Consider the following 24241-nt stretch of genomic DNA (forward strand, 5'->3'; position numbering starts at 1 on the left):
GGTCGCTATGGTAGGAGAGGTAGGAGACAGAAAGGACACTTTACAGGTTCAGTCAACAAATTATTTTACCTTTGCACCTCAGCTGTCTCTTCTGCTTGCTCCCTGAGTGAGCTGTGCTGAAATCCCACCACTGCCTCGAGCCGTGTCTGCAGGCGCTGCACTAATCAATATTACTTGCTGTAGAAAGTAAGTCTCACTTATTGGCCACACATTCCCCTGAGTGCTTGTGTCAAACCCTTTCATGTCAGCTGAAAGGAGGCTTACCAGCAGAAAGGTCAAACTGCCTCAACTAGATCTGAGCTCAGCCATTAACTCGGGTGTGTTTATCTGCCTCCTGCTATCAGGAGGACTATCTGTGTGCACCTCACGCCTCCCTCCTCCTCCTCACTGCTGTGCTGCCGGGGGAGTACTTTGGAGGGGCTGAATCACTCAGGCAGTAACAATGAGCTGTCTGATAAGCTCAGCTGGGTGATCCACTTGGCCCGCACCAAGTGCTTCAGAGAATAACGTCCGTACGCAACTCTGCGGTACAAGGATACGGGCTGGTCCCCCTCCTGCCAGCCCGGGCTGCAATGGCATGGCACTCAGTCCCTCTCAGCAGTGTGGCCATGGGCCTGATCCCGACTGCACTGAGCATGGGCACCTCAGGCAAGATGCTGTCCTCAGCATCTGTTCAGCTGAGCTATGGGGGGTGCTGGCAGGGGTGGCATTTACTGTTCCTGAGGTAGGCTTTCTGTCCTTTCCACTGCTCTTACACAAGAAAGTGTGTCTGTTGAGGCCTTACTCATGAAATACAGCAAGAAAATATTCAAGTCCCTTACCGGACTGGGCACTGGGGAAAGAGCCGGGTCCAAGCGCCGCAGGGCAGGGCTCCCATCCCTCAGAACGTCTCCTGCCACAGCATCTGCCGGGGCTGCCCTGGCAGTGCTGCCTGGGATCTCACAGGGAAGCCCCTGGGTTGCGGCGAGGATGAGCCTCGGTGGGCCCTTGGGCTGCTGGGACCGGAGGAGGTGTCTCTGCAAAAGGCAGGAGCGGGGCAAGGCAGGCTCTTGTGTTGCTGAGACAGGTTTGGAGCTGGGCAAACAAACACAGGTATCAAGATAAGACTGTTCATCTTGTGCCAAGAGGTGTCTAGGGCTCGACTCGTGGGATCTCTGTTCCCATCTCACATCCCGCATACTTTGGGGCTAGGAGGGAGCTTGCTCGTCCCTAGGCCAGTATCTCCTGAAGCTGTTTTCTGCTTCCCTACACCAGCAAAATGCCGTAAACTGTGCGTCGTGGTCACTCTTAATAAGCCCTTGGTCCCAATCCACTTCTCGCACCTGCTGCTCAGTGGGTTGGGAGGATCTTTGTTTTGGAGCATTTTAAGAGGACTGAAGCTGTTTCTGCTTTGAAGTAGCATTTGGCTTTGTTGGCGTCTGGGATCTCTGCAGACCTGACCCTGCATGGAGCCAGCAGGACCGCTGGCTTCGGCACCGCACCACAGCTGCTCCGTGAGCCTGACGCAGCAGTGCCAGAGGTGTTTGGTGCCCATGCTGCTGCAGGACTGCCCTGCTGCTGCCCTGCCTGCATCCCAGGCCCTCGGCATCACCCAACCCTGTTCAAAAGAGGGAAGAGTATCACAGCGTCAGACTTTATCCTGGGCTTTTTTTGGCACCAGGATTGGGAAAGAGTTGAACGATGTTGCCTCATCACCCGGCAGCAGTAAGAGTGGCAGGATTAGTGTCATTACCCTGAACTGGACGTATAGCAGCGCTCATCCCGCTGGGGACCTGGGGCCGAGCCAGCTGTGTGCTCGGACACAGGGACAGTCTCACTGCAGTCACCTGAGGGAAGTGACTCCCTGCCCTAAAGATATGGTACGCTGCTGGAGGGAGGCCCTATGGCCACTGTGCATCCTTCTGAAAACAAGGGAGTTATCGGCACGAGAGGGGGCTCCATGGTTGGACGGCACATGGGTAGGAAAAGCACTCTGCTTGGTGAAAGGTGTTTGCCGAACCACGTCCAGAAGCCCTTTGAAGGAGAAAACCTCCCTTCTCCCTTGGATACGCTGGAGTACTTAATAAATAACTGTAATTAAGTGTGAGGTGGTAGCTTAAGAGCTCGTTCCCAGAAGTTAACATCAAAACACTTGCTCTTAGCACTTAGAGAGACAATATGAAAGCAAACTTCTTGCACAGATGAAAGTAGAGTTGTCAGGAAGGGCTGGAGAGCCCTGGAAACGTGCACACTGCTTCTTCAGAGAGCTTGAGGAAAAGGTCTCGGGAAGTAACAGAGTCACTTCTGTAATAAAAGTCCTTTTTAATGAACGGTGACTGAGATAGCACCAATCTGGGGGGAGGCAGGAGTGAGTTTTAAAACGGATGAGGAATTGCATGGGGGGAAGAGGCACGTTCCCTTTCCTGGGCTGTTCCGCAGCTCCCCACACCCCGCTGGTGCTGTCCCGCAGCTTCCCACACCCCACTGGTGAAGAGCAGCCACAGTCCCACCACCCCCAGAGCCACCCCCCGGCCTTGGGACAGCCCTGCCCCGCAGCAGGGACAGCCACAGCACGTCTCGGCTCTCCTTCGCTAGTGGCAGTGCACATTTAAGGCAAAGGGATTACTGCACGCTTCTTCACAGGAGATGTCTGAAAGGTTGTAAAAAAAGAGCGAGGAGAAAGAGGATCATGCATGCAATTTTTTTTTGATTGAAAATCAATGATTTAAATGTCCTTAGGCAGGTGGCACAGTGTGGCTGATGCAGCCTGGCACTGCTGGGGAGGGTGGAGAAGGAGGTCCTAACTTCAGGCTCTGCCACGCGCTTGCCAAGGGCCAAATCTGAGCCGCTGACGAGTGCCCTTATCCTCTGCTCCTGTAAAAACATCGTGAAAGCATTCCCAGGTCTGGCTTTCAGTCTCCTAATTGCTGCCGAAATTGAGAAGCACGAAAGAGCCAGGGTCTCATTTGCCTTACAATGATCCTCTCCTGCCCTGGAACCTGGGCTGGTCTTAATTTGTCTATGGTTCAGGCAAGAATGGACTAGGCAGACGTACATGTTATCTCTTGTTTTTTTGGAAGCAGGGAGCCTATTGCACAATGAAGCTTGGTCTGGATGCGGATTAAAAATGCATGTGTCTGGGGCACTTCGAGCCAGGCTAGTCTGAGTTACTTTGATCCAAAAAAAAAAAAAAAGTATTACAAAGGGCTGATACGGGAATGACGAGGCTTCGTGGGGCTGATTATTTTTTCCCCATGGGACATACCGATCACTTCTGTACGTGTGAGCCTATCTTAGCCAGAGGGGGTTTGCGCTCCCAGGCCAGAAAGAACTCTAGCGAAGTCAACATAAATACACAGTAAAACTTCAGCGTCACATCTGGAGGCTGTGGGTCAGGCGCTCGCGGAGGACAGGGTGGTGCGGGTCCAGCGGTGGAAGGGAGGTTCATCACCCAGCAGGAGCTGAGGGTTTGGCCTCAGGTGCGTTTTCAGGTTCCTACACTTCTTACAGGGCTTTTAACTTGAGGATTTACAAGTGTCAACTAATTGCATTCACATTAACTGCAGCTGAATATTAAAACAGCACTTGAATGTCATTTCAAATGAGCTGTTCCCAGACTAGGTCTCATGCAGATTCGGCAGGACCAGGTAGATGTGCCAAAATAACATTGGAATAATGTTTGAAAACAATACTCGAAATGTTTGTACTTGAGCAGAAACATGAGGAGAGCAGGTAGTTTAGGTTTAATGATCTGCTGAAGAAAAACGATAGAAACAGTTCTCCTCTTGCGAAACGCCTCAGCGCTAAGGCTCCAGCACCCCCCTCTCTGCCCCCCTGTTTCTGGCCGTCTCTCTCTCTCTCTGGACCAAATACTTCTGCATTCCTCGCTGCACAGTAGCGTGGTTTCTACAAGCCCACCAGCCTGATTTAAAACACGACCGAAGCTGGGGCTGGTGACCCCAGATGACAGCAGTGGTTCCCGACGCCTGGCAAAGCCCGGGGTCAGCAGCAGCCTCCACCTGAGGAGAGCTGGAGGCAGAGCCAAGGGAGGTGACCAGCCAAAACCCAACTCCTTTTGTTAAAGCTTCATTACAAATGCGTGTTTTATCCCACCTCTCTTCATCTCTTAACAACTGCAGCCCCCGATTCCTCTCACATCTTGAACTAATTCTCTTTCCAGCAGAAAGAAGCACGTGCAGATCATCTGCCTGACGTGCAACCCAAGGGGAAAACCACGTCACAGCCTCGCAGCGCCTGCTAAACTACCTCTCCCCTCCCCAGCCCCTCGCTCTTAATGCAATGCAAGTTGGAAGCACGGGGTTATTTTTACAGCCCTGTCCCCACCTCCCCCAAAGTCAGATGCTGCGGCTAATTCGGATGGAGAATTTCAATTGCCTGGAAAATGAAGGTGCTGAAAACCAAGCAGCGTCGGCAGGAGTTTTAGTCCCAAATGCCTGGCTCGGTGCTAAAAAAAAAAAAAAAAAATCAGGTGCTGAAGGCTGATCACCGATGGGCTGCTTCTTTCCAGAGCTCCCGGGAGGCTCTGAGATTGGGATGGGTGCTGCCTCTCCCTTCCCAAGGAGGGCAGCGCCAGTGGAGGAAAGCCCATTACTCTCAGCTGAGCTCCTGTGGGAAAATACTTTGTCCATGAGACAGCTTAAATGGGATTTTATAGCTTGAACTTAGATGACTTCTCCTTCCCTACCAGCAAAAAGGACACACTCAGGGCTGGGTGAATCCTCCAGGGAGGGTGAAAATGAGACATTCTGAGTCTAGCATCATGGCTATATTCACTGCAGGTCACCCAAAAGTGCAGGTTCTTTGAGCAGACGGCTCTACTCTATCTGCTTCTGCCACCTTCCAGCCCGTCCCAGCCAGTGACCTGCCAACGCCGCGGCCACCTGCGGCCGGCTGTTACCGTCCCTGCCCGGCGAGGTTCTGCTGCAGGGAAGCCCCGGGCTGTCACCTGCCCTCCCGGGGACATACTCTGCTTTGGAGGCCTGGAGTGGCTCTGTAGCCAGATCTTAGGAGGACGGAGGAGTCCATTTAAAAGAAGTAAGTATAAAAGTAAAATTTTAAAAATAAAAATAAGAAGAAAAGAAAAATAAATATAAAAGTTAAAAATAAGATTTTAAAATAAAGGTAAATAATAAAAAAGATAAATAATAAACATTTTTTAAAATTAAAATAGAAATAAATAAAAAGAAAGAAATAAAAATAGAAATAAAAATAATAAAGATAATAAAAAGAATAATAAAATAATACTAAACATAAATTAGAAAAAGTAAAATAAAAAAGTGAAATAGATGAAGTAAAATAAAAACAGATGAAGTAAAATAAAAATAAGTAAAATAAAATAAATAAAAATAAAATATAAATAAAAGAAGGCCAATAAAAATAAAAATAAGTTAACACTGCTATAAAAAGTAGCCGAGTCTAACACTCGCTTTACTGATGCCGTGACGAAACGGACCAGCGCTGGGGTGCTGCTGGCACCCACCTGCAGAGAGGGGGGGGGGGTGGCGGACAGCCCCCGTGTATCAAATCCCCCGCCGACCTTCGCGCTTCGTTCCCTAAAAACCACCGCCCCCCCCCCCGCTCCTCTCCCAGTGGTGTGCCTGCGCCTTTAAATCCCAGCGGCGGAGCCAGGGAATCCCTCTCGCAGCGCGTCATCCGCGGCAAGGAAACCCGCGCTCGCGTCGTGCGACGCAAATGACCATTTTTGGCAACGTGCGACAACGGACGGGACCAAGTGGGGCGGGGGGAGGCGGGGCCTGACGGGAACCCGCCGCCGCGCCGCCCCCGCCGCTCCGCCCGCCCCGCCCGGACCCGCGCTCCGCGCGGGTCCGGGAGGGGCGGGCGGAGCGGCGGGGGCGGCGCGGCGGAGGCGGGCGCCATCCCCGTCTCCCCGTCCCGCCTCCCCCCCCCCCCCCCCCCCCCCGCGGCGGCGGCAGGTGGGAGGCTCCGCTCTGGCAAAGGTGGGGCCGGTGCGCCGCGGGTTTGACGTGTGCGAGTGCACATGGTGCGGCGGCGGGCGGATAATAAGCGCGTGGGTCCGGGGCGATGCCATTGCTCTGAGTCACCGCGGGTGCGCGCGGAGCTGCCGGTCGCGCTACCGGGGGAACCGCGGGGCGTAAGACCCGGTTGAGTCACCCCCGCGCCGGGAAAAGGGGCGGTTGGTGGTGGTGGGTGGAGGAGGAGGAGGAGGAAGGAGGGGGGGGGGGGGGGGAGAAGGCGGAGGAGAACCGCTCCGCCTGCAGCCCCCGGGGCCGCGGCCGCTCCGCCGGCGGGGCGAGTCTCGCCGGGCAGCGCGGAGAGAGGACATCGGCGCCACCGCTGCCCGCAACTGCCTGCGCCTGCCTGCGCGCACGGCTCCGCTCCCGAACAGCCCTCCCGGCCCGTCCCGTCGGTGCTTCGCTGCCGCCTCAGCCTCTTTTATTATTATTATTTTTTCATTTTCTCCCCCTCTTTTTTCCCTGTTTTTCTCCTCCAAAGCCTTTTTTTTTTCTTTTTTTTTTTTCTTTTTTTTCCCCTCTCCCCTCCGCTTTCCGCGGCGAGCGTTGTGAGGCGAAAGGCAGGAGCCGAAGAGGTCGGGAGGGAGAAGGGGGCGGGGAGACGGCGAGGGAGCGGCGGGTGTCGGTGCGGGAAGGCGGGGACGCGGCTCCCCCGGCCCGACCTCGGACCATGTACCAGGACTACCCCGGGAACTTCGACACCTCCTCCAGAGGCAGCAGCGGCTCCCCGGGACACCCCGAGACCTACTCCAGCGGCGCAGCCCAGCAGGTAGGGCCGGGCGCTGCCCCTCTCCCCCGGTCCCTCCGGGGGCCGCTGCCAGCGCTCCCGGCGCGGGAGTTCACCACCACGCCCGGGGAGCGGCGCCGGCCGCGGGGGCGCAGGCGGTGCCGGGGCGCGGGCTGCCCGCAGCCGCCGTCCCGTCCCGTCCCATCGCCCCCGGCCGGGCGCCGCCGCTTCCCTCCCTTCCCTTCCCTCCCGGAGCCGGTGCCGCGACCCTTCCGGGCGGGACGCTGAGCGGAGCTCCCCGCCGGTCGGGGCCCGAGGTGCCCACCCGTGGCCGGGGGCGTCGCGGGAGGCAGCGGCCAGGCCCCGAGCGGGGACGGGCGGTGAGGCAGCTCCCGGTGGGGCCGCTCACCTCCGCCGCCCCGGCCGCGGGTAGAGCGGGGCCCGCGGGGGTCGGTGGGGGGACCCCGCCTGGTGCCGGAGCGAGCTCGCAAACCGGAGGGCTCCCCCGGGCAACTCCTCTGCCAGGCCGGTAACGCAAATCCACGGGCGCATCTGACTCTTCCTCCTTCCTGCTTTTGTTCGGGCCGGGAGCTCCTCGGCCCCTCCGCTCGCCGCCCCTTCCCGGGCGCTGCCCCGGGCTCGCTCGCAACAGTTGGGGCGTCTTCCCCGGGACTTTGGGAGGTGCCGCCTGAGTGACTTTCCAGGCGCGATTACAGCCACCTTAAACCACGCAGGGGGTGGCTTGAAGTGGGCTCTAGCTCTTCCAGCAGTCTCGGGTGGTCTCTCCGCTTCTCCCCCCCCCCCCCCCAAAGTTTAGCTCCGCGGCGGTGACGCTCTTTCTGCCTTTCCCACCGGTGGGACCCTAAGGCCGGCGGCGTGCGGCTCTGCCCTGCCCTGCCCACTCGCTGCCCGGCCGCTCCTTCGCTTCACCGGGAGCCGCTCTCCGGTGGTGATGGCTTTTTCCCGAGCGGGAGTTTCCCGGGGAGCCGGCGGAGCGCTCCCCGCGCCGGCCGGCCCCACTCCCTCCCGCAGGCTCCAGCTGCCGGCCGGCGCTCGAAGAATGGGAGAGATTTCCTGTGGGAGCGGCGTGAATGCACGGACCCGAAAGCTTAGTCGGGTGGTTTGGGTTTTTTTTTTTCCTTTTCGTTTTCCTAAGAAAACATCTCGGAATGGCTTATGTGCCTACATCGACTAAATCCACCACTTCTGGGGAAGGCATTACACAATCGGGCCAGTTATACAAACCTGGGTTATTTCATAACTTGTTTACATCAGCTGGCCCAACCTCACTCTTTTTTTGCTTTTTCAGAGTTGGGCTCCCCCCCACCCCCTCCCCCCAATATTATTATTTCTTGTGTGGCTTGTAAGAGCAAACTGGCAGCGTGAGCACATTGCTGTCTTCGCATCAAGAAGTCATAGGATCATTTAAAAAAAAAAAAAGAAAAAGAAAAAAAGTCCAGTCTTAAACTTTGCCAACCGTACCAGCCCGTGACATTCCTCACATTAAAGAAGTTTTACCAGAAATGACTCGCCGCCGCTCCCCGCCTGCTCCAAATGCATCTCGCTGGTGCCCTCTGCGGGCTGTGGACTGAGATTTCCAGGGATTGTAGGTCGGCTCCAGCTTATTCCCTGTGTAAATGCCAGGACAAGGTGGGGGAGCGGGAAGGGGGGGGCTGAGAAGCTGGAAACGCCCGGCAGGCTGCAAATCTTTCGCTCTCTCTTTCCTCCTCGGATTCAGCAGCTGCCCTGGATTCAAGCACTTGGTGCAGGAGGTTGTGAAACTCTGGTGCCACTTAATATTTGAGCTATCAAGGTCTGACCCGTAACTGGGTTTTCCCCTTTTCATTTTCTGGGGCTGCGTGTGTTCCCCTGACAGCTGCCGTGCGTGATGTTTGATACAGGGGCCAGAGCCCAGTTTCTAGGGTTACTATCTGGAACGGGGCTTTGCGCAGGACGTCGGCTTAGCGAGAACATAAATGTTTTCTTTAAAAATCCGGGAGATTTCTCAAGGCCTTGCGCGTCGTCTTTCCCTTGATCCTTACAGATGTTGTAGATTAGGATCAAATGTAAGTGTTGCCTTTACCCTAGCAGTCAAGCTGTTCTGCTGATTCTGGTCTACAGAGATCTGCAGAGTTTTATCGCTACAGAAAATATGCATTGTAGAAATTTTTTCTTTAGTGTGTTTTTTTTTCCCAAAGCAAGAAAAGATGCATCGGTCACATGTTTAAGTGGAAACTGTGTATCTGAGCCAAAACTTTGATGCTTTTTAATTATTTTTCCCATACAACGCAGCAGTGGAACATTTTTCTTTTAAGTTGCGTGTCATGCTATTTTCCTAATCACTGACTTGCCATGTGGTAAACATAGACTTTAATGGGAAGAGTTTGTGTACTCTTTCAGATCGGTTGACTTTCCCCTCGGATATCCCAGCACTGCATCCAGTTTTCCTTTGAGATGTTTGACACGGGAGAGCTGTCGGGGCTCTGTATTTATTATAGGATATATCCTATACACCCTATATTTGATAACTAAGTAGTTGTTAAAGATCCTCTGGGTGTTTTTTTGGTGGTTTTGCTGTTGGGTTTGTTTTTCTCACGGCCTGTTTCTAGACGCTCAGTGCTTGCAGTTACAGATGTAAGTGAAGGTCCAGAGGGGAGCAGAGATGCAATGGGGTGCAGTATAGAAACTCCTTGTTAAGATGGAGAAGGGAACCACAGAGCCAAAGCCTGAAATTTTCCCATGCTGCCTGTGCTCCAAAGTTGTGACCTGCTAACACAGCCTGTCCCTGCCCATGGCAGGACTCGCTGGAGACTCCCTTGACTATGGATTGGGGGACGCTGCTCTCCAACCCTGCATTTTTAAGGCAGAGCAGAGACTGACCTCAGTTCTTGGCACTCTTAATAACAGGACTCTTTCTGTTTGCTGTTTAGTTGTTGCTCTTTTTTTAATGATACCTTCATCTGAGTTGCTTGGGTCAGGAGGAGAGCGGTGGCTTCGTGGTTGAGCGCGTGCTGTGTGTGTAGCCCTGCAATCTGGCTATCGCCACATCTTTTCTGTAGCACTGTGAATTCCTCGTAGATAAGGAGAACCGAGAGCTGGCGGACAGTTGCCCCCAGGAGCCTCTCCTGGGTCAGGAGAGGAGAGCTGTGGGTGTCCTGGGTGAGGAAATGGCAGGAGGGGGTCTGGAAAGAGGAGAATCAGGGAGGCGGGTGAGGTCAGGCGGCTCTGCCAGGCTGACGGGGGGATCAAAGCTCTCTGAGGGGAGGAGGAATGAGGAGAGCAAACCTGGGGCTGCAGTCCGGGGAGAGGTCTGGAGCTCCAAAGCGAGGAGGCCGGTGCTCAAAGGGACTGTGCAGCGGAGGTGTCAGGGAGTTCGGGGCCTGCCACTGAAACCAGCAGCGTCCCAGGGGTCAGAGCTGATGGCCACTGGGCAGACCATGGTGGGCCAGCAGTGTATTGTCACGGCCTGGCTGATCCAGTGCAGTGTCCTAGCAGGGAAAGCGAGGTACGCGGGGAAAGCCTGGCCAGGCAGGAAGCGATGCTTGTGAAAGCCAGAGGTAGCCCGAGCACCCCGTATCTGAAGACTCAGCCTGTCACAGCAGTGTGTCCATTAATTAGTTACCTGGGTAGAAGACTGCCTTTGGAAAATACAGAATACAAATTGGGGGGAATTTTTTTAAGATTTTTTGAGGGATTAGAAAGGAAGCTGGTGACAGAGATGGAGCGTGACATGGAGTCTGGTCTCTTCCTGGGTCTGCAGGCAAGCACCACAGAGCTGCCAAAAGATGCGGCTGAACTGAGCAGCTCCCCTTTGCTGTCCAGCAGACCTTCGCTAGTGTTAGAAAAGGGGTCCTAGGTTAAATACAGTTGCAAGTACAGCAAGTTAAATACAGTTGCAAGGCTGCAAGTGGAGGAGTCACTTTATCAGTAACTTGGTGCCTGGTCTTTGTGTCAGATGCTTGTATTTTATGTGGCTGTTTTGGTGGTGGATCTGGCTCTCCCGACCTCTGATGGAAATTTTTAGCAGGTCACTGGGTGTTGGAGGCTGCAGCTGCAGTAACCGGGCACTGGCACCACTGCAGAACTGTTTGCTCTGGAATGCAAATGGTCTTTTTGCATAGTAAAGCACCAAAAGATTGTTTTGCAGCCATAGCTTTCTAATGTCCCTGCAAAGCAGGACTCTTTCTTCCCCCCCCCTACTTTTTGGGTACAGGAGGGATGATGGGTAAAGGTCATGGTAGAAGACACTTGTGGAGCTGGAAGCAGAACTTGCATCCCTTGACTTGAGCACTTGTGGTTCAACTAGTCTTGCACTTCCTCCCTTCTGTGAGGTTAAGGTCCCTTTGAGTTATGGTTGTGGAGGCACCAAGGCATCCTCTCCTGTGCCGTGTGGTCACAGCCTATGCCGGGCAGAGCAAAGAGGGATTTGTGCCCATAAATTCCTCTGTAGTGTTGACAGTTTGCAGCTCTGGGCCTCTTTAGTTAATTAGGAGAGGTCACAAAGATGGCGTGCACTCTGAAATGTGGGGTGTGCTGAGGTTGTGTTGGACTCGAGCTCTAGGTGAATCTCGGAGGTTCTGGCAGGGCTTTTGCCAAGGTCTTGGTGCCAGTGTCATCCTGTCTGTGTAATTAATTCCCCCATCTGCTTAACTGGATTCTCTCCTTCCTTCTCTCGTCCTTTCTTGCTAGATGTTGAGCTGTCCAAAGCTGTAAGTCAGCATTTGTCGGTATTCAAACTGGATCTCCTGATCTCCAGGCGTTGGCAGCTGGACTTCTTGTGGCTAATAATGGCCTAAAATGCTGTAGCTATCAGAACGTGAAATACTATTTGCAGTAGCCTTGGTTTAACAAAGCACTTAAGGTGCTTGACTAGGCACACCCTGAAAAGGAAATCTATGTTGAAGTGCTGTCCCTTATCTGAGACGCTTACCTGAGCTGAGGTCAGGCTGATGCAAGGGCTCTCACTTCTCTGGGAAGCTAGTTTGTGGACCCAAGAATGCGCATTTTTCGTGGGAGCATTTCAAGGCTTACAAATCAGTGGTAGTGACGGCTGCTGGCCCTACAAGCCCTGTCCCTTGCTCAGGGATTGCTGGAGCAAGCACCTCTGTAAAACTGAGTCTAACCATTGAAAGCCTCCTGAAGGAGCTCAGCATAGACAAAAGCATTCTTTCTCCCCTGCTTCCCCCTCCGGGGACAAGCGATTGTTTTCCTTGCAGTTTAGTGCCAGCATATTATCCAGATGGATTTACCTCTGTCTGAAACAAGGTGTACATGTATTTTGGAGGAGATCATTACCTGCTGCCTTGGTTTTACTGCTGCCTTGTTTTGTCTAGACAGTGCAGAGAGCTGCAGGGAACTTGTCCGATCTGAATCCTAAGACCTATTTTATAGGCTGCTATTAAAATACATATCCTCGCACGTAACCATCCCGGGGCTGGGTTTCTCGCCTTGTGTGTGCGGTGAGCGCAGAACCACTGAACAAGAAGCAAGCTGCTGTTCTTGCTGTACCAAACCCTACATGGACGGAGCCCAAATTTCAGGGGAATCCTTTGGTAGAAGAAGGCTTTGCTCTGTTTGGTAATGGCATTTCAGAGCTGAAGTTTCTCTTCCTTCTCTTTGGACTGGCAGAGAAGTGTTTTTTCTAGAAACTCCTTAATTCCCCTTTTGCTCCACGCCGGAAGGAGCAGTGGGTGCAGGCAGGAGGTGGTGGTGGGGACGCTGCCCGGGAGGGGAGGCTGGCCTAGGGGATGCTGGGGAGGTGTGGGGGGGATGAGGAAGGGGGCAGGGCTGCTCTGGAGGGGAAGCTCTTGAGCCCGGTGCCTTCCCTGGGGGTGCTGCAGCTGTCGGGGGCAGCCTGGGATGCTGCAGAAGCACCGGCAGCCGGTGCTTTTGCTTCGGGTGCTGCTTTGATCCTTACTGGTGCCACTCCTGAGGGCCTAGATGGTTTCTGAGTAACCACTTATGTTCTGCTTTCATTGACGGTTTCTTCTCTTCTCTTTCTCTCTCTTTTCTCTCCTGCCTAGAAATTTCGGGTAGATATGCCAGGATCAGGCAGTGCTTTTATCCCTACGATCAACGCCATCACAACCAGCCAAGACCTGCAGTGGATGGTCCAGCCCACTGTCATCACCTCCATGTCAAGCCCTTACTCTCGTTCACACCCCTACAGCCACCCGCTGCCCCCGCTGTCTTCAGTGGCCGGACACACGGCCCTTCAGCGACCTGGTGTGATCAAAACCATCGGGACCACAGTGGGCCGGAGACGAAGAGACGAGCAGGTAACCACGGCAGGGAGAGCAGCTGGGGGTGCCTTGAAAACAAGTGTACAGAGATTTCCACTCCTACCCCGCCCTCTTGGGCTCTCCTGGCCCCCTCGGGGAGTGCTGAGCTCTGTCCCTTGTGCTGTACAGGTGCTGGGGTTTCTCAGGGTGACATAGGGTGTAAGCCAGAGGATTATTTTATTGCTGCTTCCTCATCATACAGCGAGACTTACCCAGCCTCCATCAACCACTTTGCACCACCGGGCCGCAGTGCAGCCCTGTTTCAAAAAGCAGGTGAAACCCTGAAGTTGAGTCCTGGGTTTCAGTTTGAGTGTCTCTGCCACTCCAGGCAGAAAGAAACCTCTGAGCAAGCAGAGGAGCTTTTATGTAGGTCCTCTAGAAATCTGACACCCAAATTACATCAGCTGGTGTTTTATATCTGCTCTGTGGCAGCTCGCACTGCTCCAGTCTCACTTTTGGGTGATACCACGAGTACAAGCCGGCATCGTGCAGGGAGGACCAGCTTCCCTAGAGCACCTCGACTCTAAGTAGCAAGAGCCTTCTTGGATGTCTGGGGTCTAAATCCACCTTCCCACTGCAAACATGCAATCACTTGATCTCTTTACAGAGGTGAGGTGGGGATCCTATAAGCAGAGACTTTTCTGGTCCCAACCCAGTGGCATTTTCACAGCTGGGATGGGGTGGCTGCCCCGTGCTCAGCCTCCTGATGGGATTATCGAGCTGGGACCCTGGATCCTGTGCTGGGGCAGGGCACTGGACTAGATGTAGGCATCTTGTCTTCTGCAAATCCTTTCAGCCCTGTCAATCTCTTCTTAGTAAGAAACAGCCTTCTCCAGGGTTATCAGGTGAGCATCTATCCACAGTGCTAGGCTGATTTCTTTTTTAAAAAAATTTCTTTTTAAAAAAAAAAATTAAAAAAATCTGAATCATCTACATCTCTCTGAATTGTTCCCAAGCAGCAGTTGTGTGGGTCGCTGCAGAGCAGTGTAATGAGATGCACTGCGCACCCTCAGTACATGAGCACACACTATTGCATGAGGTCTGTTTCCAATAAGACTCACCAGCCCTACTTTTACTTCCACGTCATCTGTTTTCATTCACAATCTGATTATTTTATGTGGACTTGCTGTCTGGTTTAGACCTAAGAGCCAGGGAAGGGGTTAAAGTCACTTGTCCAGAGTGAGGCACACCTTTGTTCGGGAAGCTGGTATGGGTGCACTGAGACCCGTTTTGGGGGGGAAGGATGGGGCAGCCGTGGCGTTTCGGGTAAGTGCCACTCCTTTCCACCAGTCGGAGCTACCTCCCGATTCCCTGGGTGCAGGGCTGGTGTCCAAAGCCAGGGAAGCTCTGGAGAACTGGGGGAATAATTAGCAACAACTAATTTGTTTGACAAATGCTGCCTCTGTGTTCACAAATTGGCCGTGAAGAGATCACCATATTCTCCGCTTTATTTGTTGTTCAGAGTTATTTGCTGAAGGATGCCTGCCAAGCAATTCCTGGCCTGTGGCTTGTTTGCAAGCCGTTCACTGTGGGTCATTCAAAGCCAAGTCTTTTTTTATTAGACACGTGCTAAGGCAGTACGCGGGTGCTTTACCGTGGCTCTTTGGCTCAGGTTTCAGCTGTTGGTGCTCTGAACACCGCATCGCAGTGCCCTTTTGGAAAACATTGTGTAACGCTTTATGAAAAGAGCCTGTTTTGATGAATGTTTCTGCCAGTGAATGCACGTATTGGGCTTGGACAAGCTGCAGATAACGCGTACAGCAGGGGCATGAAGAGTGCCAAATCCAACCGCTTTCAAACAAATCCAGCAACCGCTGACAGAATATTCCTTTTTAGACCCAGTGTAATGTTAAGCACATCCAGATTAGGGGCTTCAGCCCCGTCTATGAGATTTTTTGCAAAGCATAGACTCTGAGACAGTAATTTAAAAATGAGAGGGCCCTGGGAGGAGAAATTTTGGTCCCAACATTGATGTCTCTACTTCTAAAGCGTGAAAGGGCTCTTGAAAACTGTATGCAGAGGCCCCAAGTCAGTGCAGAATCTGTGTGCGGGCTTAACGCTTTGCTGTACTGCGGATACTTGTGTGCAAATACATTTTTACTCCACACACATGTGGGCTGGGAAGTGAGCAGGCAGAGCTGTAGCAAGGAGAGTGGTGCCAGCAGGGGCTCCTTACTGGGGGGCATGTGCCAAAGCCCCACCAGCTGCTGCCCAGAAGGGTGGAGGTACCCCCCGCCCTGAGATGGAGCCCTGTAATCTGCTGATGGAAGAGCTTTCAGGCCCAAAACCTGTGTCCTGAAGTCCTTGTGTTGCTTGGTGTGTATCCTGGGGCTCAAGCTGTGTGCAGGTGAAATTGCAGGCACAGGCTGGATCCTGGAAAAAAGAAAAAAAAAAGGCAGAACTGAGTGAGGGGAATGCCCAGAGGCTGAAGTAAACTCCCCAAAACTGCAAAGATTGAAATTAAGGAAATAAAGCAAACCCAAACAAACCAGAATGAGGTTAGAGTAAAGCTACGCTAAAAAGAAAATAGAGTAAAAAGGTGAATGTTTTGCTTGTGATTTGACAGATCCTGAAGATATTAAAACTGAAAGCTTTTATGAAAAGGTTTTTCTTTCCTTTCTCCACTAGCACTACGTGAGATCTGACATGTGCTTTGCAAGGGTGCTCGTTTCACTTTTGTTTGCAGTCACTGGGGCAGAGCTCCCCACAGCACACACCAGCCCAGTGAGGCTGAAGTGCAGGGCACAAGGTCGGTCCGTGGCGGAGGAGGATGCATGGCCAAGCGCCTGCTGTGGATCCCCACGACGGTCTCTTTGCACCAGCTCCTGCATGCCGTGTGCCGCAGCGGTGAGCCAGGCCACGCTGGCACTCTTCATGCGCTGCTGTACCGGCTCCCCAGCCCTGGCAGTGGCACAAGCCTATCTGCCACTGCTGGGATTTGTAAAACCTTGTCTCAAACCCCAAAAGCTAGGCCTGACCTGACCAGATCTTGTGGGCTTCTGCTCGCTTCCTCTAGTTTCGCAAGTGTGTTGCTCGATGGGTTTCTATGGAATTGCTCCTGATTTACATCAGTGAGGATGTCAGCTGGCCTCAGGAAGCCCTTGATACCACTGGAGCTTTGCCTGCTGATGCAAGAAGCACAGTGTGTTATCTCGCTGAGTGCTTGAAAATCTGAGGTCAGATTTTTGGGTGGTATAAATCATTGTTGCTTCACGGACTTCATGGGAGCTCTGCTGATTCCCTGTCTCCCCCTCCACCCCATCCCCGACCTTCAAGCTAACAACTATTTTTGTGTGGGAAGCAGCAGATATTTTCTTTCAAGAAAGAGGCACTTACAACATCGTGCTCTGGTTTTGCTTAATGTACCACCCAAGTTGTGAAACAATCAGAGCATCTTTTATCTGTTTGGCCTTGGTGCAGATTCACTGTCCTCTTACACAATCTTCCCCCTGCTCCATCTTCTCCTCACCCTTTTGCTAAGACCCAGTGCAGGCAGAGATACTGTGTGCTTTCATCTTATGCTGACATCAGTGAAGAGGGGGAGTGCTCAGCACTCTGCTGGATCAGGCCTTTTTCCTTTGCATTGCGGTTAAATCCTCACAAACTTCAAGGAATGCCTTGCTCAGATCTGATTGTGGGTTTTCTTGGCGCTTGCCCACAGCTGTCGCCCGAGGAAGAAGAGAAGCGAAGGATCCGGAGAGAGAGGAACAAGCTGGCAGCTGCTAAGTGTCGTAACAGGCGTCGAGAGCTAACAGAGAAACTCCAGGCGGTACGTGCTCTGCATACATTGCTCCTTCCTTGTCGCCTGCCCCTCAGACCAGTTCTAAGGGCACTGCTCTCCCTCTGTTAGCATATTTGAGGAAGATGCTACAAAACACACACTGCCTTCCCCTTCCAAGGCTGCCCAGTAGCGTTGATCTTACGTCAACCGTGGTAAGGGCTCAGGCCTGGAGCTCAGAAGCCAAAATTTCCCTTCCTGACTGTTCAAAATGTCCTAGGAGCTGTCTTCCCTTCTAGCCTCCCAACTAGTATGAGTCTTCCTACCTCTGGTCTCCCTCCATGAGTGGAAATAAAGATGCTGTGTACCTCAAAGGCAGGCTTTAAGGACAAAAGCACTGAAGATGGTAGGATCATCTGAAAGTGGTAGAAAATGATGTTATGTGTGCCTATCAAAGCTGCATCCTTTAGGCTAACTTTTCGTTGGTGGAGGTAACAGATTTCCTGCACAAAGGAAACACCACAGAAACATGTGGTCTGGTGCCACAGGGGAAGTAACTAGTTAAGCTGGAGAAGGTAGGGGCGAGAACAGGAACCATGGGGTGGGTAAGGGACTGGCTGAAGAGGAGGCAAGAATGGGTTGTGTTGAAGGAGGCTGGAGGGAAGGCTCCAGTGCTCCTGCTCAAGAACCGGCCCGGGGCTGGTTTTATTCGATGATCTTAACAAGCGCAGCAGTAGCAGTGAAAGCACACCAGTGAAACATGCTGCTGACTCAAACTTGGGAGGTATTCTCAGTGTAGGGGAGGCAGGACATCCTATAGGAAGAATTTAAGGATTGTCATGACTAAAGTAACAGAAGTGAGAGGAGCACAAAGTGGAAGGTCATATCCTGAAGGACTGAGGGTGAGGTTTTTTGTGAAATGTTGAGCTCCTCACACAGGAAGGTACTAATTGATCACAGATTGACTATGAGCCATCAGTGTGGTGTGACCATGGGAAAGGTAAATGTATTAATCCTAGGATGCATCAAGACATGATCCAGTGGAGATGAAAGTGTAAGCCCTTTGTGCAAGAGTCAAGCAACTGTCAGACCTAATCTGGAACATGCACTACAGAAAGAAAATGGAAACACTTTAGAGACTGCTGTACACTACCTCTGTCTAAGTGAAAAGAAATATGACTTACCTAACACAAAAAACAATGGGAGATCTGGGTTCTCTCTGCTAAGGTGTCTGTCAGGCAGACAGCAAGAGAGGAGAGTGAAGTTGCAGTTCCAAGACAGAGTGGTAGAAGCTGTCCATGAGAAAATTAAGGCAAGTTCATGAGAAGACTATTTATAACCCTTAGATCAGTGAAGTTTGGGAATAGCCTACTGGTAGGCACATGAAACACAAGATGCTCAGGTGGCAATGACCTTGTGCCTGCTTGACGCGTGAAGAGTCTGGGGTGTATCTGCCCCTGCCACGTTCCAGATGAGGAGCAGTTCCAGAGCCTCTGATATTTACTTATTTCCCTTTTGTCTGCAGGAAACTGAAGTGCTGGAGGAGGAAAAGTCAGTGCTGCAAAAGGAGATCGCTGAGCTCCAGAAGGAGAAGGAGAAGCTGGAATTTATGCTGGTGGCTCACAGCCCTGTGTGCAAAATCAGCCCTGAGGAACGTCGGAGCCCACCATCCAGCAGCCTCCAGAGCGTTCGGACTGGAGCAAGCGGAGCGGTGGTGGTGAAGCAGGAGCCTGTGGAGGAAGAGATCCCATCTTCTTCTTTGGTCCTTGACAAAGCCCAAAGGTCTGTCATCAAGCCCATCAGCATTGCTGGAGGTTTTTATGGGGAGGAGGCACTCAACACTCCCATCGTGGTGACCTCAACACCAGCCATCACTCCTGGCTCCTCCAACTTAGTGTTCACCTACCCCAACGTGTTGGATCAGGAGTCTCCTCTCTCCCCGTCCGAGTCCTGCTCCAAAGCTCACCGGAGGAGCAGCAGCAGTGGTGACCAATCTTCGGATTCCTTGAACTCTCCCACCTTGCTGGCATTGTAATCCCCCTGCGGCCCCCCATTTTGCCAGTGTGTTACATCCCCCCAGCACCATGGGGGGAGCCCCCCTCCATGGGATTAGAGACAGGCACAGGATCGTTCAAGCACAAGGGCAGCAAGAACAAGGATGGGAAAGTGCTGCAGCTCCAGGAAGGAGAGTGAGGACCAATGCCAGCTCCCTGGAGGCAGGAAACGGCAAGGGTGGGACTGACACACCAGGACTGTTTGGAGAGGGTGATGTCTCCTCTTTAGGGACTGCCTATGGAAACCTCTTCATGGCCATAGTGGACTTGGGGAGCACTCCTGGCCAGGACTGAAGGAGAGCTGCAGACAGTTGCTAGTCGTCCCTTTCCTTTGTGAATTGATCTGATCGGTTGTGCTCTGTGCTTAGATCATTCTGGTTAGTTGATCTTACAACTTCTCTTTTTCCCTCTCTCTCTCCCTCTGTGCTTATCATTTCCAATGTTGTCAATCCCATGACATTTCATCCAGTTGCTCTGAAGTCTAAAGGCTTGTTAGGATCTTTCCTCTTGGGACAGATTGCGGGAAACACATAGGGTTGCCCAGGCAGGAGGAGATCTGGGAGAGAGGGGACCAAAAGGAGCCCAAGGGCTCAGCAGCAAGGGCAGAGCTCTTAACTCTGGCCTGGGGCACAGAGACAGCAGGAGGCTCATGCAGAAACCTTTCTTTTTTAAAATGTAGATATATTTATTCCCTTGGGCTCCTCAAAAAACAAGTTAGCATCTCAGGGCCAAAGTAACATCATAAAACCTGCTGGGCTGGAACTTACCAGTGTCTTTGGCAGGGTTTTACCCCAGTTTGGTGGATATCAAATCTGCTGCTTGTTGTTTACTTTTCCTGGGCTGCCCGCTGTCTAGGGAGTATTGCATCTTCCTCCCCATCAGGACTCCTGACTCAGAGGCTGATCTCTTCCTGTTAGTAAATCTTCCCCTTGGCCATATTTTCAGAACACGCTACCAAAAAAGAGGTGGCACCACGTGCCTATAAATCGAGGCTGGAGACTGGCAGCGGATAAGAGGGTGAAACTAGCTGGCTGTACCCTTGCTGACTTTTTCATTGTTGGGAAACAAAGCAGCATGCATCCACCCGTTGATACTAGCGGGTACTGTTTGTTCAGATTCCCAATTTCCAAGCTTGGGGGGAAAGCAGTGGTCCAGCCTCCAACCTAGCACAGGCTACAAGGTGCTCCTGTCCAGGCAGGAGTGGCACGGTTGAAGTGATGACCTGTTTGAACTAGAACAGAGCTTCTGATAACCTCTGGTTATGAATGACAAATTGACAGTGGAGGAAAATGGATTACCATTATTTGCACCTTGGTCTTTGGCTTCTGTTTGTGGTTTTTTTTTTTTTTTGCATTGTAATTGATCTGGTTTTGTTGGGGTTGATTGGCCTGAAGACAAAAAACAAATCAAAGGGCTCTTCCCCTAGCCCTGGGTCCTTGTCTTCTCCACCCTGTGGGCTTGGCTGCTACTACTAAGTGCTCACAGAGGGCACAAGCTTTCCAGTGCTGATGTTCGCTACTGAAAACAGTAAGGTGTGTAACTTATCCCCGCTTGGAGCCAAGTTCAATTCCTGTTGATGTCAAGGCACTGACAAACTGTGACCGTGTGCGCAGTAGGATTGCCCAGCTTGCCAGCTAAGCTGCTTAGGGGATAGCTCTTTGGTCCTGTCTGTTGAAGCTGTGGTGGCAGCTGTTTATTTTGGTGTGAGATTTTCTTGTTCTTTTATTATTAATTTTTTTTTAAATCAACTGAAACCAGGGTATTTCTTGGTCAGGCTGGACCTGGAGAAATGCAATATGCGATTATAGGGTCAGTCCTGTGAGATGCTAAACTGTTGCATTCCTCACCAACTCCACTGGGAATTAATAGGGTTCAGTCTTATGGGACCAGAACTTTACTCAGCAGGGCTGGCTTCCCTCAAACCCTGGCCACTGCCCATTCCTTGAATCATTTCAAAGGGACACTACTTTGGCTCTAAAGGTAGGCTTTGCTTTTTTATTATTACTGTTATTTTTAAACCCAGGTATTTACCAAACCTGCCAGAAATAGAACGATAGGAGTGATCTTTTTGCTTCATAAAGCTGATTGTGGTTCAGGCTTTTTCTTTATTGCTAAACACTTCCATCATTATACTAGTGCTAGAGGTTTCAAATTGAGCTTACACAATAAGTAAAATTAATAAAGGAGTTCTCTTGTCCTTACATGAACATCAAAACTTCCTTTTTAATAAAGTAGACCTTAAATTTCCCGTAGTTAGCACAGAGCATCCTGTTTTCCTAGGGTTTTATGTAGATGATATCACTTTAGGTGAAACTGCTGCTTCTCTAACAGTCTCCATTTTGCCAGATGCTTGTTTGGGCTAGTCTGGATTGAGAATCTAAAACTGTTCAATAAAATGTCTCTGCATGTCACTTCCATCCATTTTTGCAGAATACAACATTGACAAATGATGAATCCTAAAGTGATGCACCTACTTTTGAGGCCAGCTGACCAGGATCACTGTCTCCCAGAGGATCAGGAGCATTCCTGCTAGGGCTTTCAGGAAGTCAGGTGCCTCCTCAAACCTGAGTAAGCTTAACTCCTAGTGGAACAACAAAAACATACATTTGCTTTTGCTCACTGAATCGTTGCCAAAAGGAGCTGCAGCTGGCCCTTGCCTGCTGCCTTGTCATTGACCTTCTCAGAGACAGAACAGGACAGTCCCCTTTGTCTGTCCTGTGATACTGACAGGAGCCATGTGAAACTGCCCAGAAAAGAGGATTATTTTCTACTATCTGGAAAAAATCCCGAAATACCTTGTGCCTGCCCATTTTGTCCCTCAGATCTCTCAGAGAATGTCCAGTGTTGGGATCGCTGGTCTCCTGCCTTTTGTATTTTGTGCATCAGCCTTACTTTTGGTTAGTCTCTAGCAGACAGGTACAACTTGAGCTCTGCTGCTGTTTTGGTCTGGCCCTGCGTTATTCTTTTCAGATTTACTGGTGTGCTTTTTAGGAATTGACTGTCCTCCCTATCCCCAAAATGGTATTTTCTATGAGTACCTTCCCTGCCAATTTCTAAATGTAGCGTCTCTGTGTTCTGCATGTAATGGGGATGCAAGAGCTGTTATAACTAGTGTCTGACCAAGAGTTGTTGAAGTCAATAGAAAAAGGCCCAGGGAATTTCAGCGGGTATTGGGTCAACCCCATAGTGACTGGCCCAACAAAGACTCTAATTACATCTTAAATTAATCAGTGCCAAACTGGGAGGAGCAGTAGCAGCTGCATTGAAGGAAACATTCAGCTTCCAGGTGATGTTTGCCATTCCAGTTTTGCTCTCATTCCTCCTTCTCCCTTCCCAGTTGTGGCATTGCCTTCATCCATTCCTTTCTTGTAGGTGTGGAGACTGGGTAAGTCTCAAACTGCTTGTGGTGTGATGGGATTTGGGACCAACATGCTGGGGACAGTAGCTCTCTGTTGTGTTTTTATAATTATTATTTAAATGATCTATTTAGTTCATCTGAACCTTTAATTTTGCTGCTTACTGTATGTAGGATCCACCTGGCCTTCATCCTAAATGGAAAAAAAAAAAAAAAAACAACCAAAATTAAAACAAACCTAAGACACCCCCCTCCTCCCTGGTACCTTATTATTTATTGGAAGGCAGCCATCTTGTGCCTGCTCCAGCAGATCTGCCCGCCATTAATTTAACATCCTCCCAACTCACATTCCTGGTGTTTGGTTATTGCTTCTTTTTTTTTTTTCTTTTTGTTGTTGGGGTTTTGTTTGGTTTTTTTCATTCTAAAACAGACTTCTGAAATGTAAGAAATCTTATGACACTTACAAGTTCATTTTCATAAGGAAGGCCAAGTCAAGCATTTTAAGAGGTGGGGGGAACAATCTACATTTTATTTCTTATTTATTTATCATGTTTACATCTTTTTTTCTGTTCAAGACTTGGATATAATAAAGAAAGCATTAAAAATACTCCTATTTTCTTCTTTTTTTAGGCTAATAATTTCTTTTTGATTCTTTAAATAAAAGATTCTGGGTTTTGTTGTTGTCTGTATAAAATGTAAAAAGAGATATGTTTCTAAAGATGCATTATCATTCCTCTGTGAACAGTAGGTGGAGTTGAGGACAAATCTCAGAATACAAGATAATAATAAAATCCCATCCTGTTTTACCTAATTGTTCCCTTCCTATCCTGTATGATTAAAGGGTTATTCCACTTTCTTGTTTGTGGTTACTTGATATTAAAACCATATTAAAATGTGTAGAAAATAGGTATCCAATTGTTTTTGCTCAGTGAGAGGATAAACTGTTGTATATATCTTGATATACTGTGTAGTTCAAAGTAACATCAATAAGGGATAGTGCATCTTTATTAGAGCGATAAGTTACTCGTGTCACTAAAGTCTACTTTAAGATCCTCAGATACAGAAAGGGCCTGATTCTGATTCCACTCTCCTGGAGGCAATTTGAAAGCATCAGTAGCTTTTTGCTGCTGCAAAGTGGGTGTCAGAGGTGGAATCAAGCCCCAGAGATTAATAGGCCATTATGAGGATTATCGAAGGTTTGGGGGCACCATTATCTTTTTTTTTTTTCCTCAAGAGTTTTAGATCATGGTTTTTCTTTTTTTTTTTTTTTTTTTTTCTTTGTCTGTGGTGAAATAGTTTCTGCCAAGGAGGTTCTTAAAGGTGACTGCTGAATTGGGACCCTTCTTTGCTCATCGTGATCTTGATATTGTTCTTGCAGTCCTGGAGAATCTCAGCTCTGAGGCATTCTCTCTGGTGTTGTCTCTCTTATGTTCTCGTTATTTTACTGAATTACAGGCCTACAGTATTTGCACTAAAACAAAAAGCTTGTTAGAGAAAGCTTGCTGCTATGAAAGAAAGAACATATTAAAATGGTTTTGCTTTTACAATTTTAACTGAGTAGCATTTTGTAGAATAAAATCAATTTAGACTGAAAAGAAAAAATGACTTTTCTTTTTTCCTCTGCACCTTCCCTCCCCTACTCCTTTCTTCTCCTCCCATTCCTCCGTGGTGTGATGTTCCCCTCTTCTCCTTTGGTGCTCAGTTGTAATGATTGGCTGTATTGTTGACTATGCTGCTGAGTTATGACACTTGTAAATCTTGTTTTAATGACATTGTGGACACTCTTTTGTATAGCAAGAGCTAACTGGAGTTCTCTCTCTGTTAATTGAAGTAATTAAAAAGCTCCCTTTGCCATGAACAATTAAAAGCTTGCATGTTCCTTCAATATGAACAAATGGGTACAGCATTGCCAGGTGGCCGGTGGTAGCACATCTCAGGGCTTCTTTCATTACAGCACCTGTAATCCAGACAGCTGTTATCTGCAACAATGGTAAATGGGGCAGAGGGTAGCAGAGCAGACCACCTGTGCTAAAAGGCAAATAATGCATTAATCCTTTCATTTTGGCTTCAAAAAGAAAGGGATAGAGTTAGAAAATATGTGCTGAGGTGACTT

General features: G+C 50.4%; 1 protein-coding gene across 1 annotated transcript; it reads left to right on the forward strand.

Moving 5' to 3' along the window:
- The first annotated feature begins 6019 nt into the window (after positions 1-6019).
- Positions 6020-23995, forward strand: FOSL2 (FOS like 2, AP-1 transcription factor subunit). The gene is made up of 4 exons (XM_074863518.1): positions 6020-6762; positions 12744-12998; positions 16663-16770; positions 18245-23995. Exons 1-4 carry the CDS (start codon positions 6664-6666, stop codon positions 18752-18754), a joined length of 972 nt encoding a protein of 323 aa, XP_074719619.1. The 5' UTR covers positions 6020-6663; the 3' UTR covers positions 18755-23995.
- The last annotated feature ends 246 nt before the right edge of the window (positions 23996-24241 follow it).

The sequence above is a fragment of the Strix uralensis genome, chromosome 3 (genome assembly GCF_047716275.1).
Source record: "Strix uralensis isolate ZFMK-TIS-50842 chromosome 3, bStrUra1, whole genome shotgun sequence".
NCBI lineage: Eukaryota > Metazoa > Chordata > Aves > Strigiformes > Strigidae > Strix > Strix uralensis.

Bases quoted from the DNA above. Each gene is read 5' to 3' on its own strand.
- FOSL2 (XM_074863518.1), top strand. From the start codon at position 6,664: ATGTACCAGGACTACCCCGGGAACTTCGACACCTCCTCCAGAGGCAGC. The intron at 12,999-16,662 runs GTAACCACGGCA...GCTTGCCCACAG, and splicing joins GGAGACGAAGAGACGAGCAG to CTGTCGCCCGAGGAAGAAGA. The intron at 16,771-18,244 runs GTACGTGCTCTG...TTTTGTCTGCAG, and splicing joins TAACAGAGAAACTCCAGGCG to GAAACTGAAGTGCTGGAGGA.